General features: G+C 45.5%; 1 protein-coding gene and 1 long non-coding RNA gene across 3 annotated transcripts in view; both read left to right on the forward strand.

Moving 5' to 3' along the window:
• The first annotated feature begins 3430 nt into the window (after positions 1 to 3430).
• Positions 3431 to 9740, forward strand: CDX2 (caudal type homeobox 2). 2 transcript variants are annotated; one of them, XM_020997221.2, is made up of 3 exons: positions 3431 to 3944; positions 7601 to 7746; positions 8784 to 9740. In XM_020997221.2, exons 1-3 carry the CDS (start codon positions 3431 to 3433, stop codon positions 9018 to 9020), a joined length of 897 nt encoding a protein of 298 aa, XP_020852880.1. In that variant the 3' UTR covers positions 9021 to 9740. The 2 variants fall into 2 exon arrangements, with proteins under 2 accessions (XP_020852880.1, XP_078002591.1); XM_078146465.1 differs by having other exon boundaries at positions 7601 to 7740; positions 8782 to 8993.
• A 2381-nt stretch (positions 9741 to 12121) lies between these two features.
• The window catches only part of LOC110215605 (uncharacterized), a 28415-nt gene continuing 22724 nt past the window's right edge, over positions 12122 to 17812 (forward strand). Inside the window, exon 1 of the long non-coding RNA XR_002326578.2 lies at positions 12122 to 12627. This is a non-coding gene — a long non-coding RNA (uncharacterized LOC110215605). The remainder of the gene's footprint in view (positions 12628 to 17812) is intronic.

Genomic DNA, 17812 nt, shown 5'->3' on the forward strand with positions numbered 1-17812 from the left:
TGCAAGACCAAAAATGTTTCAGGGCCAAATTCGTTTATTGAACATCCGACTAAGTGGAGAAGGAAATTTAAAGACAAAAAATACATAAGAGGAAGCCAGGTAACTCCTTTCAGTTTGAGCGTGAGCTAATGGTCCCAGGAATAAGAAGTTTTAGATTTTGGAGGTCCCTAGGAATTATCTAAGAAGCTTTAGATTGCAGCATCCATCAGGATCAGAGAAGTCATGATTCTGGAAAAGTAGGGTCTTTGCATCTAAGAGCTCAGGTTTGATATATTGTTGCCTTCTCCATGATGTCTACCAAAACACCTGCAGGTAAGGAAAAATCGGGTGTGAGGGAGTGGCGGTGTAGAAGTCCGGAGAGCCCAAAGTATGAAAAATCCAGGAAAGAGAATCAATCTCCAACCTTTCTGTTGCAGTCGAGGATAGCAGGATTTGCCTGAAAAACAAAACCAAAAAATTTTTCACCTTTCCTGCCCAGCCACACTTCTACTTCTTCTCTACCTTCATCCCTAGTCTATCTTTTGGGTCTTAGAAACTGAGGACCCTAAAATTGTCTCTGGAGATCCAGTTCGTTGTCGGAGAAACGGTTTTCCAGAAAATTTTTGGAGCGGGGACAAGAAAGACATTTCTTAGCTTCTAAGAAACGGGACTCGACTGAAAAAGGACACTAGATTGTCTAGAGATCATTGACTTCCTCCAACACTCTTCTCTCCTCACCTCCCCCCTCGGCACCTAGCCCTTAGGTATTAAGCTGTCAGAGAGACATCTCCTTCATGCTAAGGGGATTATTTGAAATGGACATAACTTCTAGACCAGCGGGTCGATGTATAGTTTCTGAAAAGATTCGTTTTGCTTAAGAATTCACTTCTGTGGAGTGACTCTTCCCCACATCCCCACCGCAAGTGTATAGTGCTAGTTTCCCTGCCCCCATACTCTCCACTTTTTTGGGTCTTCATTTCGGATGGGGAGAAGGAAGCCCTCTTTCCGGAATGGAGAGCCCCTAGCCTCATGAGCTCCGACTGAGAAGCCCCAGCAATTAGACTGCGGCCTGGAGAAGGGGCCATAAAAACGCAGGAAGCTTTCCCCAATAAACCCGATTGTTTTCAAAGAATGTCCTGGATTCCAAAGAAGAGCCCTCCGCCCTCTGCCCGGGCCCGGGGTGGACAGCGCGGATGGGCAGGGGGTCCGAACAGCAGAGAGATTGTGTCCAGGGGGAAGAAAAAGAAAGGAAGAAAGGTGTTTGCTAGATCAAAAGTCTGCAAAATGTACCATCTATTTCTTTCCCCATCCCAGCCAGAAGCAGTGCCTTTTACCTTCCAGTTTATCCTTAACTCCATTACCTCTCATTCGGACTCTTATTTAGAATCGGTTGAAACACTTACTACAAAGCTTCCTTTTCAATGACTTTGGATATAAGGGAAGACGGAAATGCAGCAAAATACTATTTTCTGACCGCATTTGTATCACCACATTTATCAGGGAATGAGTTGGGATAGTTTGGGTCACGGACAGCCGGCTCATTTTTCCTACGTTGGGACTAGTTGGAACAAAAATTTTGAGATGGGTGAGCTTTCTGCGGGAGAAGAACTCTTAATACTTTTGGAATACTATTTCCTCCTTTCTGAGTGGAAAGGTGAGGTGAAATGAGGGCTAGGAGCTCTAATATTAAATTAGGAGGTGTAGTCGCTAGAATCCTGGGCTAGGCGATAGAAGACCCGGGTTCTAGTCTCCGCTCCACCATGAAACTTACATGATCCTGGACCAGAAGCTTTGGGCCTCAATTACCTGGTCTGTAAAATATATGACAACTGATGTCTTCTACTTCGAAGGATAGTTTTAAGGCCTCAAACGAGATAAAGTACGGATCAGAGTTTTAGAAAGTAAAGACTAAGGCTCTTAAAATTGTCTAAGCTGATCTAATAAAGAAGAACGTACAAATGCTTCACTCTCAGTTTCGGAGACAGAAGTTCTAGTGAAATCTAGTGAAATCAAATCAGGTTTGGAAACCCTGTAGGTGGCTGCAATAAGATTCTCTTTAACGCTGCCCGGGGGTTCTATAATAGGAGTGAGCGCCCATCAATCGAAATCATCTCCAACGAATACGAATTCCCAGCCAAGATGCATGCAATTTCCGTCCCCAGTAGGTTGTTTCCAGGACCAGCCAATGACACTAGCTAACCAGTTCAGTACTCCAGGCAACAGCAGGAGGTCCAAGCAGGATCATCTTCTTTTCAATTTTCAGTTCTCCACGGCTCGGAGAAAATTTCTCCATAGGCTTAGGGGCTGGGAGTGGAGAGATGGAGAGGAGAGGGTGCCTTGGGGAAAATGTTCATTTTGCCTCAGGGAAGGTTTTTGAATACTTAAAAAGTCAATTCTACTAAGAAGATGGTTGCATCTTTTTTTTTTTAAATAACAGAAACCACATTCTCTTGGGATTTTGTAGCAATATAAAAATCCCAAACCGGAAACCTGAATGATCTAAAGAATAAAATCGTTTCAGTCTACGAGAATCTTACACATACAAGCTTGACTTGGAGAGGAGACGTAGCCCAGAGCCAGAACCATGATTTATCTCGTGCCACCAGCGAGTCATTTTCTTGAGCTGGAAAATAAATAGTATAGTAGTGACAGTTTTCTGCGGGCGTATGTCGCCTTTGCTAGAAGCACAGGCTGGCTCCAAAGAAAAGATTCTCCCTTGGTATGTCACTTTTAGTTGCTCAGGGTACCTTGGCCACTATCAGAAGGGAATAAGAAAGGAATCATCAAAGAAATGCTTCCACCCACACCCACCCCCAGTTTTTTTAAGGGCAGAAAGTTTATTCGCCACCCTTGGTGCATAAACAGGAACGCTTTAGCCTCCAAGCCTAGATCCCAGACTCCCACCAAGATATTTCCCTCTCTCCCTCCCTCTCTTTTGCAACCCTCTTGATTTAATTCTTTGAACCTGTGATTGGAGGTTAAAGTGCACCAGGTTGGAAGGAGGAAGCTCTTAAACAATAAAGGTTTGAATATTTAGCTGTGATCTGGTCGCTGCCCTCTCCTAGCTCCCTCCTTATCTTTTTAAATGCAAATCTTGTTTAGGGGGGTAGAATGCTATATGCGCCCTGCGCCTCGACGTCTCCTGCCATTGGTGTCTGTGCCATTACTAATAGAGTCTTGTAAACACTCGTTAATCACGTAAGTGCTTCAGCCCGGGAACTCTACTTGCTAGTCGCAGGAACTTCTCCGACTCGGCAGCCAAGTTTCTCCTACTTCGCTGGGGAGAAACTCAAGGAGGAGCTGAGTGTGGCTGAGGCGCGACCAACCACCCCCCCCTACTCCACCCTTTCCCTTCCCCACTCCCTTTTCCCTTCCCTTCCCTCCCCACTCCCAACCTCCAGCATCCCCACCCAGGCAGCATGGTGAGATCTGCTCTGGAGTTCCTGCCACCATGTACGTGAGCTACCTATTGGATAAGGACATGAGCATGTACCCCAGCTCCGTGCGCCATTCTGGCGGGCTCAATTTGGCGCCGCAGAACTTCGTCAGCCCCCCTCAGTACCCGGACTACGGAGGTTACCACGTGGCGGCTGCGAACTTGGACAGCGCCCAGTCCCCCGGCCCCTCTTGGCCCTCTCCTTACGGCGCTCCACTCCGGGAGGACTGGAATGGCTACGCGCCGGGAGCTACCGCTACAGCCAATTCAGTGGCGCACGGTCTCAATGGGGGTTCCCCTGCCGCGGCTATGGGATACAGCAGCCCGGCCGATTACCACTCACATCACCACCCGCACCACCACCCTCACCATCCAGGCACTGCACCCTCCTGCGCCTCCGGGCTACTGCAAACACTCAACTCCGGGCCGCCCGTGGCAGCTGCGGCTGAACAGCTCTCTCCTGGAGGCCAGCGGCGCAACCTGTGTGAGTGGATGCGGAAACCGACGCAGCCCTCCCTGGGCGGCCAGGGTAAGCTGTAAGCTGCGCGGGGCTAGGGGACCAGGACCTCTGAAAGTGGAGAGAGGGGTAAAGCCCGCAGGAAGTCAAGCTGCAGGGACGGTTACGCGCCCCCCAGAGCTCCAGGAGCCTGTAAGGCTGGAGCGCTGGGGGGCGTCTATAGGATCTCAAGCCCCCAAGACTTGGGGGAGAGATGGAAACGGGGAACAAATCTCGAGTCTTCTAGTCTCAGGACCGGGAGTGGGTGACGTGTAATAAGTTTACCTGTGGCATGCCGAGAACGGGTCGGGAAAAAATCCAGGGACCAAAGTAAAGAATGATTAGGGAAATGAACCTTTTTTTTTTTCCTGACTCGGTAGTCCCGTATTGTGCTCCCTCCTTCCAGACTTGGAGAAGAGGAGTAGGAGCAGAGGCGTCTAAAGGTAAAGCTAGAGTCTTGGTGAACTCTGAATAGCTGTTTTAAGTATAGAATTGCCCACGGCCTCTGTTTCCCACTGTTGTGGTTTTTTCCCCCGATTCCTTAGCCGCTGAATCCTTTTTCCCCTTCCCTCCTTCACCACCATATTCTCTAGGATCACAGATTTAAAGCTGGTAGCGACCTTAAAAGCCTTCTAATCCAACTGCCTCATTTTACACTTGCAGCCACTCGGTCCGAGAGAGGTTGGTTATGTGACTCGCCCAACATCATACAAGTAGTAAATGGCACAACAGGGATTTGAACACAGGACCTCAGGTTCCAAATTGAATTTGAGTTCCTCCTCACGTTCCTGGGAATGTAGAATGATTGGTACTCTGGCTGGGGCGGGGGCGGGGTGGTGAATACTGGGCCTGTTTCTCTATATGTGGTTCAAGGCTAGGAGTTAAGCCTCCAGTATGTGAGGGAAGTAGGGGGACTCTGCTCTGTAGCTGCAGACTGAGAGCCCCGCCCTGGCTCGGGTAAGGTCCAGAGGAGCAAGGGGGGGGGGAGGGCTCAGCTTGTCCTGTTCTTTGAACCTTTGTTCTGAGGTGCTGGTGGGGGGAAGGGGAAGCGCGGAGGTTAGAGTGAAGAGGCTTTCACTTCTAAAGCAAAAGAGGGATGGAGTCCTCAGGTGGGGTAGTGTCAGGACAGAGGAAACTATTGCCAATTACTCCTTTCTCCAGAGTTTGTTCTTTGGCGATTTGGCTTTGGGAGGGGAAGCGGGATAAGAGTGTAGGAGGAAGGCTCAGTGACCTTTTCTTAAATGTTTTCTTCGGAGACCCATTCCTCTTCCTCTTCTCACCTATAATCGGAGTGGCAGCCACTTAGATTTTTATAACCAATTACTGCCATATAAATCATTGGTAGCCGTCGCTGAGCATTGGTTTCTGAATCATTGGACACATACTTCAACGAACAAAACACTTCCCTGAAAGCCTAGATTGGAAAGACTAGTTGAGAAATTTAACTCGTGGGGGGGGGGCACGCGGGCGACCCAGAGCCCAGAGTAATTAATTGTTGTGGAATCCTATTTGACCACCTTTTTTAGAATTCCAAAGGTGAGAAGACCTTTGCCAAAACTTGACTGAGACGTGACTTTAAGGAGTTGAAGGCCATCTCCTTGTATATCCTGGGGAGATTGGGGGGTGGGGGGTGGAGAAGGGAAACTGCGGGAGCTGGGACTGCCCAGGGTCACTGGAGGAGAATACTGTGAAGTCCTGCGTTTAGGTGGCAAGGACACCGCCCGGCGCCTAGCCTCCCTTGTGATGTTAATGTCTCCGGAGCCCCTAGCCTGCAAGTCCAGTGGCCCGCTCCTCTGCTGAGCTTCATCTGTCAAAGCTCGGGGGAGGGGGCTGGTTGCCGGCTTGCTTTGATATACACCTTCCCAGCTCTGCCATTGTCCCTTTTACTGTCCGGAAAAAGGGTGGTGACTTTTCGCAGTCAATAATGAATTCTGACATGTCCATCTCACCCTCAGGACCTCCCCTCCCCCCTAATCTTCCCACCCTGGTTCTCAGGGAGTGCGGGGCTGCCCTGAATACAGACTCGCAGTGAAGAGAAGGGAGAATGGAGAGAAAAGAGGAGAAAAGGGGTCCATGGTTAGCTGCAGTATGCATAAGCCACCGCTGCTTCCCCTGACCTGGAACCCAGTCTGTAAAGCGGAAGACCCTTGGTTCCTGGAGTAGTCCACCACACAGGCTCCCAGGAATGGAATTGGTTCTCGTAGCTGTCAAAGCAAATGGGCGTGCTCCCAGGTCTTGGGTTTCTGGGGGTTCCCGAGCCCTGTTTTCCTGCTCTCAGAAGGTGCGGGTGGATGGTGTAGTCTCTATTCACATGCAGCCTCCAGAACCCGTGTTTATGTTAATATGCACGGTGGGGGTAAGGGATGAAAGCCCTCGCCGCCATTTGTTCAGCAGTGGTAATTCAAACAGAATGCAGTTGTTATTAAGGCATTGAAAGGGCTTTTCTTTGATAAGATCGCCCTGTTCTGCATTGTTTGTGCTGGTGTTCCCCTTTCTTCGGCCCGCGGAGTTCTCTCTGATCAATCCTGTATCTTCCCAGGACGCTTTTGTTGTGGTTTGCAAAGGGTTTTACCTGACCAAAGTCAGCCTCCAGGCCATTAAACACCTACAGGCAGATCCTGGGGACCATTTAGATCTTCCTCGTGGACTGGGAGAGCTACCGAACCTGTTCCTCAGGGAACGGATCTGGGAGAAAAGTCTTGAGAAGTGGGGCAAGTGAGACAGATGACATCTGCTAAGGGGATAAGGCAGAAATCAAGAGAGGGCTGGTTTGGGACAACTACTTCGGTATCATCATCCTCTCTATTTGTCATGGCCCTTAAGGGAAACAATCATTCTGAGATTAAATATGTTGACTCAGGCCAATAAGCACAGATCGCCTTTCGGGATAACTCACTTTGCAGCAGAAAGAAAAGAAGAGGGTAGAGACTATAAGCTGGGCTAAAAAGCAGTCTGCTTAGGGTAAAAATATCCCATTGGGAGTTCTTATATCAGGCGGGATACCTGGTTTTAGTTTCTATAAATTGATTCATTTCTCAAAGTCAAGGTGAATATTAGAGCATTAGGGTGTTTTCTGGCTGGTAGGGGTCAGTTGTAAGGGTGGAATCTGGAGGAAGGTATACTAAGGTTTGTTTTTTTTCTTTCCCCCTATGTACACCAGCCTCCCATTTATTAAAGTGGGCAACCTCAATAAAAGTAAAACCAAGCCCAGTGGTTGTCCAATAGAGACTGGACCTCCTAACAATCCCAGCTTCACTGAACCTCGAAGGAGCTCTTTTCCTGAATTCTACAGTGGAGTTGTTAATTGTGACATTTCCTAAAATTTGTTTACCTCATGTTTGCTTTTTTTTCTTAGTGAAAATGTACTCCCTTTGTTCTTCCTCCTCCCCCACTCCCAGAGAGGGTGGCACTATTTTTCCTTTGTGTGTGAGTAGTTTTGGTTTAACTTCACTTTTTTAATTAAAAAAAAACACACACATCTTGAGAGTTGGTTTAGTTCTCCTGTGGACTATATCTCCTTAGGGCTTCTCCTGCCACTTTGTCAGATTCTGCTAAGCTGGCTTATTCAAGCGGCCCCACGCATCGGTTGAGGAAGAGAAATGGCCTCCTGGTTAAAGAGATTTGTCATTATACTTTGACTGATGGGCTCTGGCCTAGTTTTCCTGTCCTGACTTTTCCTTCCCCTGCAGTTAAAACCAGGACGAAAGACAAATACCGAGTCGTGTACACCGACCACCAGCGGCTGGAGCTGGAGAAAGAATTTCACTATAGCCGATATATCACCATCCGAAGGAAAGCGGAGCTGGCTGCCACACTGGGACTATCTGAGAGACAGGTGGGTGCCCTTCTCCTAGTGGAAGTGATGGTGCAGTTCTGAGACCGAGGCAGGATAAGAAAGTCAAGTTCTGGGTGCTCCCAGTGAACTAAGTGGGACTAGCAAGACGGGAAGGGGTAGAAGATCAAAGTTTCGTTCTGGCCTTTGTATTTCTTGCTCCACCCCTCCCTACCCCCACCTTCCTTTTCTTTTGCATTGATCACATGTTTTTGTATGGGAAGGGGAAATGTGAGAAGGAAGGTTCTCAATTTGAATAGGAATTCAACCCTGAATTTATTGAGAGCAAGATGTACATATATGTGTTTATAATACCTATATATGTCTATGTATATATAGTCATGTGTGTATATGTACACATATATGTATATGTGTGTATATACACACACATATACATATATACACACATGCAGCATTGTGTTAGACACAGATAGAAAATTACAAAGAAATTTAAGATATAGCTCCTGCCCTCCAGATGCTTACTTACAGTCTGGTAAAAGACTGAGCCTTAGACACATGAAACCACTATGCATCATCAAATACCAGAAAGATGGCCTTATTTAGCACAAAAAAGTCACATTTGGAATTTCAAACTCACATTCCATAAGATTTCCAGTCCTAGGATGGGAGTTGTATGTAGTTTACTTTCCCTTGAGGGCCTAAAATTGCCTTTTAAAATGCATCCAGAGGCTGGATTGGTCCTTTGTAGGCATGAGCCTTATGCCTTTCCAAGTTTTGAATCAATTCTGGTGAAAATTTTGAGAAAGTTTGCTTTGGTAGAAAGACAAATAAGTGTGAGAAGAGTCTGGGAGAAGAGGAGAAATGCTTTTAATTGTGACTCAGCTGGGTTTAGAAACATTTCCAGGAAACTGTTGGGAATGGAGAAATCTTCCAAGGGTAAATTTGGAGTTCCAGAACCGTACTTCACTTTAACCACTGTGAGATGTGCATGGGAGATACAAACTCTGGGGATCCTGCTGTGGTTCTCTCATTCTCACACTGCCCTTCTCATTTCTCTTTTCTCCCTCCCCAATTTTCAGGTTAAAATCTGGTTTCAAAACCGAAGAGCCAAGGAAAGAAAAATTAATAAGAAGAAATTGCAGCAGCAACAGCAGCAGCAACCGCCTCCACCTCAGTCACAATCCCAGCCTGGTGCTTTGAGAAGTGGCCCAGAGCCCCTAAGTCCAGTGGCCTCCCTGCAGGGCTCAGCACCAGGGTCTGTCCCTGGAGTTCTGGGGCCTGCTGGAGGAGTGTTGGCCCCCACTATCACACAATGACCCCACATTGTGTGTGAGATAGCCACAAGACTGGAGTGGTTCCAGGCTGGGTATGGGAAGAAGTGCTGGGAAGGACTGGCTTCTGACCTAACTGGGAGATCAGTACCATCCCCATTGTAACACCCACCTACCTGTCTGTCCTCCCAAGTGAAAAAGGGACCCAGAATAAGTGGGCTGGGGAATCCCATAGAAGTTAGCCTCTGATATCTGACTTTTCATGACTCCTTCCATTCTGGGGAAGCAAGCACTGGGCACCAAGACTCCATGGTGTTGGCAAAGCTGAATAGACATTGCTTTTGGCCTTTTCTCTCTGCTCCTTAGCACCTTCAGCTTCCAAAATCTAAAGGCTTCACCCGCAACAGGGAGCTGAGCAGATCCAGTGGACCGAAAGTGTTTGGTGCCATTCGTGACTTCTCTCACTTCCTCCCAGGACAAGGAGGCCCATTTGTCCTGGGTCAGAAGATTTGAACTCAGAAACCAGAGCAGAGAAAGACAGAAAATTGTACCTTAGAAGGCAGCTGAACCCAAAGTGATTGGTGTTTCCTTCCTCCTCATTCCCTCCCTACACCAAAACAGGGAGGGAACAGTTGTCAGGGGTATTCTGGGCTCCAGACCTTGGGAGAAAACACAGCCTGGAGAACTGGACATTGTTTAGAAAGCCTGTCACCCTCACCTCTCCAGGCTGAATGTATGTTTGGTGTCATAAATGCCAGAGCTAACCTGGGTTTCCTGTCGTTTTCACAAACTTGAGGCTGGCTGGCCTAGAGATTTCTTTGTTGTTATTGCTGTTCCGGAGTTGTTGCTTTTTCACACATGGGAGCCCCTACCACGCTATGCTAAAGTTATTCTGGATTGAGGAGGGGGACGAGAAGTGATATGATAGGAGGGAATGGGGAAAGGGGGGGAGGGTGGAGAAAGGGAAAGAACGCTGAAACACATTTGAATATATTCTTAAAAAAAGAAAAAAAGGGAGATAAATGAGCTTGCCAGACTTCAGACTCCTATTTATCTGCCTGAGATTTTATCTGGAGTTATCTTAAAAAAAAAATCAAACATCTTCACTCCAGTCATGAGCTAAAGCTGGAAGCATCAGGGGATTACATGGCTGGCCTCACAGTTTCCTGGAGGGTCAGCTTTAGGGAGCAGATCTTGTGTCCTCATTGCCATGCAAAGCCTTCTCCCCACCTGCGGAATTTGTTTCTAACCCTAAGTCTTGGGGCAAAATGCATTTGAATTATCAGCTGCTCTGTCCCAGATCTTTGGAGCTATCTGGGGCCACCCCTGCCCGAGGAAAGAGACCCAACCTGGGCCGACCTCAAGCTTAGTCAACTTCCCAGTCCACTCGGCAGGTCCTTTTATCGGCGACCACCCGTGTCCATTCTCTGCAGGTCTCTCACAAACCAGTTATCTGAAAGAAAAACATCGGCTGAAATGCAAAATTTTCACTTTTATCCTGCTAAATACACAGAGTTTCCCACAAATCGTCATCACCAGTCTTACTGGTAGTTTCAAGGCTCTAGAGCTTTCCCTCTTTTCCATCTCCTCCCTTTTGTGTTTCTTTCCTCCCTCTCTCCGATGAATTCAAAGGTATGCATCGGAAAGGCCTTTCATAATCCTAGTTTATTTTCCCGGCTCTCCCTTCCGCGGCTGGAGAAGTTGAGTCCTTTGCCTAGACAGGCGCCAGATTTGGGTGAAGGGCCTTCAGAGGGGGCCTGCTGCTGCCGGTAGCAACCACCCAGCACTTCACCTCCAGGGCGGGGAGACTGGGAACCGCATTCCCGCCTGGATGAATTTCAAACCTCTATCTGTAATCTTATGTGCTGCATATTCTGATAGTCCTTGGGGCAGAGGGAGGGGGCGCCTGGCTGGTTAGAGTATCAGGTTAGTCGACCCAGGGGAAGCTCACTTAGGCCCCTTCTTGGCCTCAGTCTGCCTCCCGGACTGCAATCTGTCGTAAACCCAGGGAACGGTTGGCATCCCCCACTTTTTTGCAGGATGGACTCGAAGAAATACTAAAGCAAAACAAAACAAAAGCTTGGAATGTCGCAGCAGTTTCAGGAGTAGAGTAGGTTCTTGTTTCTTTACCAATTCCAAAGAAAAAGTTGTCTGGGCGCGCCTGGAACCAACGGGGTTTGTAGTGTAGTACGGATTGAATGCAGCTCTTGGAATAAGATAGCCGTTGGTTCCAATATTGTCACAGACCCTCCGTAGCGGTGTGACACTAGGCAAATCACTTAACCTCTCTGGGGCCTCACTTTTCTCATCTGTAAAATAATGTAGTTGGATTGAATGGTCTCTAAAATCGCTTCTAGATTTTAGGTAGATTATGATATGCCGAATCAAACCGGCTCCCTTGGTCCTGGAGATGGTTGCGTCATGGGCCCCCACTGTTGAAAATGAGGGTTTTTTTTTTTTTAGCAGTCTAGATGCAGTGTTGGTTGGGATTATTGTAAAGGAATATTCCTTTAAAAATTTTCCCCCTAATTATATGTAAAAACTATTTTAAACATTCTATTTTTAAAACTTTGAGTTCCTAATTCTCTTCCTCCCTCCCTGAGACGGCAAGCATTTTGATACAGGTTATACGTGTGCGTTCTCGCAAAATATATTGAAGGAATACTCTTGCGGAAGAAAATATTCTCCTTTTAATTAAGCTACCTCGCCCGGTCGTAGGCCACGTGTGTTAGGGAAGAAAGCGCTGTGGAAAGGAAAGACGCTGTCCAAAGCCCACAGTCTGGCACTCCTGGGCTGGCAGCGCAAGGCCAGAGGGCAATACAGACCAACCTGCCAGTCCCTGGGGCGCCAGGCTGTGGTGAGGACCTCCCCAGGCTGGGCCCCGCCCACGCCGTTGATCCCAGGGCAGGACCACGGGGGTTCGCAGCCGCTTTGGCCGCAGCCGTTGCTATGCGTTGCTGTGAAACGCCTGTCAATAAATACTGTTTGGATAGTGGAGCAAGAGCACAAGGTTTGTTTGCTTAGTGGTTAGAGGTTCAAAAGTCGGCATTGTCCCACTGCAAGCGATTACAAGTTCCCCTTCCTTAGTACCACCTCCTCCCTCCCTCCCACCCCCGTCCCGGACTCCCCAGGTTACTCTGGAGGAGTAGACCTCGGGGACCCAAGCTCTGTGAAATGCAAAAATCCTTGGCTACCGCTGAGCTCAGGCAGCAAATTTCCCAGGCCACAGGAAATGCAAAGAAATAATGGCCCCCAGGGTAAGGTAAACTGCCCCACGTTTCCGACACGGGGCCATAAACTCTCCCCCTTGGAACAGAGGGAGGCCACCCGCACGGAAGGGAATCCTCGCGATCTGGAGCGAGTAATGGAGCTGCCATCTGGAGGCTGCTTTAGAGTGGATGGAGCGCGGAGGTGGTCAAGTTTATTTTTCAAAAGATGACGCAACTTTCGAAACGCCTCAGCTCCCGCTCCCAATCCCCGCACATGGTTAGCTCCCAAGCCGTGCAGCTCCGGAGCTTTTTGCAGGGGGCCTCTTAGGAGGCTCGCGCTTTGGGAGAAGCGGGGGGGTGGTGGCGAGGAGAAGTCGGAGCTTTGAACGCATGCGCAGCTCCGCCGTGTACGGAGCTTGAAGACTGCCCTCTGATATCGCCAGGTAGGTTGGGGAAAGCCTCCGGCTGCGGTTTGGGCGGCTTTGAGCTCATCCCCTAGTCCTCCACCTATCCCTGTGTCAGGGACTCAGAGGTGTTTTTTTCACTGGAGAATGGGCCACCTTTGGGTCTCTGTCTTGAGAAGTTTTGTCTTCAAATTCAGTACGGCTAGAGTTTCCTCATTAGAGGAGTTTGCTACGTGGAATATTTAAATGAAGCCGGGCTTGGAAATGTTTACCTTAAAAAAAATCTTTTAAATTAATCGCAGCCTTAACTGGGTACGGAGTATGGCCGATAACCTGAAAAAGTTACGAAGCCTAGAGTTGGAATTCTACTTCTTAACACTTATCAGCTGTATGACCCTTGACAAGTCACTTGACCTTTTGGTGCCCCAGGCAAGTCCTAAGGCTATAAATTTCAGAACAGTTACTGATCTTCTTGAGTGATGTTAGAACTACTGGGTGATATCACAGTTCTGGCCCAGGGAACAAAAAACCGGGGAAAGGGGGATGTAAATACTGAATGCTTATTGTAGGGGATAGAGTACTGGATTTGGAGTCAGAAAGACCAGAGTTTGAACGCCACCTCAGACATTTGTTAGCTGGGTGTTATTTTGGGCAAGTCGTGCACCCTTTCAGAACCTCAGTTTCCTCATTTCTAAATCGGGGATAACAATAGCATCTACTTCTGAGATCTGAGGATCATAGATTTAAAGCTGAAAAGAAGTCTTAGCTATCCTAGCAAATATTCCAGGCTTACCGATTGGGCAGTCTGAGGCCTAGTGATGCCATGCAGCTTTTCCAAGATCTGCTACTTGCCGATAGAAATAGCAGATTGCCTACCACTCTATGAAAATTCTCCATTCCATGAATGTTAAAATCTAGTATTTGTTGTTTTACCTAGATGGTTCTTAATTTTTTAAATATTCATTTTTACATGCTTTCATTACCTCTCCCACTGACCCCCCCCCAATTAAACAATGAAAAAGAAAATGAAAATTCTGGTAATAAATATTTATATCTAGATGATCTTCCTGAGTTCAAATCTGGCCTCAGACACTTACCAGCTGTGTGACTCTGGGCAAGTCACTTAACCCTGTTTACCTCAGTTCCTCACCAGAAAAGGCTCCAGAATGAAAGGGCAAACCCCTTCAGTATCTTTTTGAACAAAACCCTAAATGGGGTCTTGAACATTCGGACATAACTGAACAACACTTATGAGGATTAAATCAGGTAATAAAGGCTATGGAAATTTTAAAATATTTCAAAGATCCCTAATTTCATGGATGTGAGTTTTTTCTTCACCTGGAAGAAAGATTGAAGAACTTTCCAGTCCTGGGTAGACTGTATCATGAGTTTGATTCAACAAGGATCCGTTAAACACTTACCACGATCAAGTCACTGGGCATACAAAGACAGAAACAGAACAGTTCCTGTCCTCAAGGAACTTATATTCCACTGGAGCTGAAGGTGAAAAAACAACAACAACAACAACCTGGTGATCTACAAATCATTAGATCCTATCAAATAATAATAATATTAATTTCTGCTCCTTTAATTTAGATCCTACACAAATCTACAAAAAGCTCTAGGCATTCTATCATTTTATAGCACCATGTTCTTTCTGTTACAAATGCACATAGTAGTTGCTTAATAAATGTTTATTGCATTGAATTACATTATCTCATTTGATCTTCACTATAACCTGGTGAGGTAGGCAAGGATTATTATCCCATTGTGCAGATGAATAAACAGAACATTTTCTGAATGGTGTATGGTGTAATGGATAGTTTGCTGGAATTTGAGTAAGGTAGACCTGCTTCAGAGGAGTTGTCTGACTCTGGACAAGTCACTATGAACCTCAGTTTCATCTTCTATAAAATTTGGATAATAATAGCACCTACCTCACAGGGTTGTTTTAAGGATTGAATGAAATAATAGGTAAAGCACTTTGCAAACTTTACAGAGCTACATAAACATTATCTATTACTACTGATATGATTGGTAGAGAGAGCCCTAGACCTGAGTTTGACTTTTGGCTGTGCTACTTATATGATCTTGGACAAGTCACTCACCTCTCTGAGGGGCTAGCTAGATAAAGAATTTCCTCCGGCTCTAAAATCCCACGACTCTTCCAACATTCAATTCAATTCAATTTAATTTTTTTCTTTTAAATAGTATTTTATTTTTTCCAATTACATGTAAAGACAATTTAGAATATTTTTAAATAAAATTTTGAGTTCTAAATTTTCTCCCTCTCTTCCTCTTCCCTAAGACAGTAAGCAATTTGACATAGGCTTTATATGTATATATATATATATATATGTATATATATATATACATATATATAATCATATATGTACATATATATATATAATTATGGGAAACATATTTCCATATTAGTCATGTGAAAGAAGACTCAGAATAAAAGGGAAAAAACACAAACAAATAAACAAAGTGAAAATAGCATAATTCAATCTGCATTCAGATTCCATTAGCTCTTTTTCTGGGTATGGATAATATTTTCCATCATGAGTCTTTTGGAATTATCTTTTGGAATCATTGTACTGCTGACAAGAACTAAGTCAGACATAGTTGATCATGCACAATATTGCTGTTACTATGTACAATGATCCCCTGATTCTGCTTACTTCACATTTTATCAGTTCATGTAACTAAGTCTTTCTAGATTTTTCTGAAATCTGCCATTATTTCTTATCATTATTTCTTATAAGCACAGTAGTATTCTATTACATTCATATACCGTAATTTGTTCAGCCATTCCCCAATCGATGGGCACCCTCTCAATTTCCAATTCTTTGTCACTATGGAAAACAGCTGCTATAATTTATTTTTCCTTTTTTTAAAAATTTCTTTGAGATATAGACCTAGTAGTGGTATTGCTGGCTCAGTTTGATTGCTCTTGGGCATCGTTCCAAATTGCTCTCCAGAATGGTTGGATCAGTTCACAACTCCACCAACAGTCAACACACTTTTTATTAAGAGCCTCATGTGTGAAAGGTGCTGTGCTAAGAATTGGAGATAAAGACAAAAATGAGATAATCCCTGGCCTTGAAGAGCTTCCACTCTAGGGCAGGGAGTAATACATATTCAGATAAATGTAAAGAACACTAATCACTTGGAAAAAATTGAGAAATGCTTCTCATAGGAGAGGCTTCTATGCCTTGAAACAGTTGAGGGGCTCTAAGAGGCAGAGGGGAGGTAGGAGTGCATTCCAAACATGCATGTGCAAAGTTGTGGAAATGGGAGGTAGCATGTGGAATTCATGGAAAAGCTAACATTAGAACTGATTATTACATATTTCAAACTGGATGTCCCATAAGCATCTCAAACACAACATGTCCAAAACAATCCATTACTTATCCGCACACTAAACCGTCCTATTTTTGAACTCCTCTATTTCTGTCAATGAGATGACTACCTTTCTAGGATCCTAAGTTTGAAACCTTGGTGTTTTCCTTCTCATTCTTTCTCACCCCTCATATCCAATTAGTTGCCAAATCTTGTCCCTTCTACCTCTACAACGTCTCTCAAATTTGACCCCTCTTACCACTCACACAGCCACTATAGTAGTTCAGACCCTCATACCTCTTGCCTAGAACTATTGCAATGGTCTCCTAATGGGTCTCCCGCCTCAAGTCTCTAACCCCTCCAACCCAGCCTCTAAGTGGCTACCAAAGTCATTTTCCTTAAGCACACATCTGACCTGTTCTTGCTCCTACTTGACAAACTATAGTGATTCTCTGTTGCTTGAAGGATCAAATATAAACACCCCTGTTTGATATTTAAAGCTTTTCACAACCTAGTACCAATTTACTTCTCCAGCTTCATTAAATATGACTCCCTTTCCTGCACACTCTATGGTCCAGCCAAATTGGCCTTCTTGCTGTTCTCTTCTTTTCTTTTTTGGCTAGGCAATGTGGTTAAGTGACTTGCCCAGGGTCACACTGCTAGTGAGTGTAATGTGTCTGAGGTGGGATTTGAACTCAGGTCCTCCTGACTCCAGGGCTGGTGTTTTACCCACTGCACCACCTAGCTGACCCTGTTCTTTTCACAGAACACTCTGTTTTCCATTTCTTTGCCTTTGCACAGGCTATTTCAGATGCCTAGGATGCACTCTCTCCCTACTTCCTCCTTAGCTAAAGTACCACTTTCTTTTTACTTAAAAAAAAAAGCCTTTATTATTTCTCACTTTCACAGCCCCCTATTGAACAACAAAAAAACCCCAAACCCTTTATGACAAATACCTATGGATTAATCCAGCCCAAAAAACTCCTTCATTGGTCAAAAGTGCCTATTTCATGCTTCATTTTAGCTCTGTCACCTATCTGGCAGTATGGGACAGTGTGTTTCACCTCCAGTCCTCTGCACTCATAATTTATCATTGCATTGTTTAGAGACCGAAAGTCTTTTAGAGTTATTTTTCCTCATAAGCATTACCTTCTACATAGGACCTTTCTTGATCCTGATGGTTGCTAGGGAACTTCCTTCCCAAACTACCTTGTATTTATTTTACATGTGTTCTTTACATATTTTTGCCTATAAATTCTTTGTACGTTTATGTACGTACATGTTACTTCCCTTCCCCTCCTCCCCACCACCTGCACAGGGGCCAAATGAGAAGTTTGGATTCAGTCAAAGAGCCACACTTATGGACCTAGAGGGCCACATGTGGCCTTCAGGCAGAAGGTTCTCCACCCCTGGAATAGAAAAGAATAGGAGGTCAAAGAGACTTCCCTCAGTCTACTCTAATGTTTCTAAGTCTGATTAGGGAAAGGAAGAAAAGTCTCTAACCATAATATATAGTTATTGTTGTTTAAGATCTTTCATTTTGAAGGGATCTACATGTCAAATTCTTACTTTCTCTTCTGCATTTTACCTGAAGCCATGCCAGTAGGCTGCCTTGGCAATGATTCTTTAAGGCTGGCTTTAAACTAGGCCCAGAGCTCATTCTTCCTGGTCATTTGGCCCAAATCATTATCTTGACTGCCAAAGATTTTTCCTTAATATGATTGAGAAATACTGTTACTACTACTTGTGTTAAACAACCTTTTGCTTTGTTCAGTGGGAGGGAAGGAGGAAAGGGCATGTATCTAAGTCTCTTGCAAATCATTTGGATTAGCTTTTGGGTGACTTTCCTTAATGGGCATTCATTCAGCGTAACATCCCA

This window comes from Phascolarctos cinereus, unplaced genomic scaffold (assembly GCF_003287225.1).
Source record: "Phascolarctos cinereus isolate Bilbo 61053 unplaced genomic scaffold, phaCin_HiC Scaffold_726;HRSCAF=1367, whole genome shotgun sequence".
Lineage (NCBI taxonomy): Eukaryota > Metazoa > Chordata > Mammalia > Diprotodontia > Phascolarctidae > Phascolarctos > Phascolarctos cinereus.

Coding starts and splice junctions, on each gene's coding strand:
- CDX2 (XM_020997221.2), top strand. CDS start 3,431: ATGTACGTGAGCTACCTATTGGATAAGGACATGAGCATGTACCCCAGC. Junction 3,945..7,600: donor GCCCTCCCTGGGCGGCCAGG/GTAAGCTGTAAG, acceptor CTTCCCCTGCAG/TTAAAACCAGGACGAAAGAC. Junction 7,747..8,783: donor TGGGACTATCTGAGAGACAG/GTGGGTGCCCTT, acceptor CCCAATTTTCAG/GTTAAAATCTGGTTTCAAAA.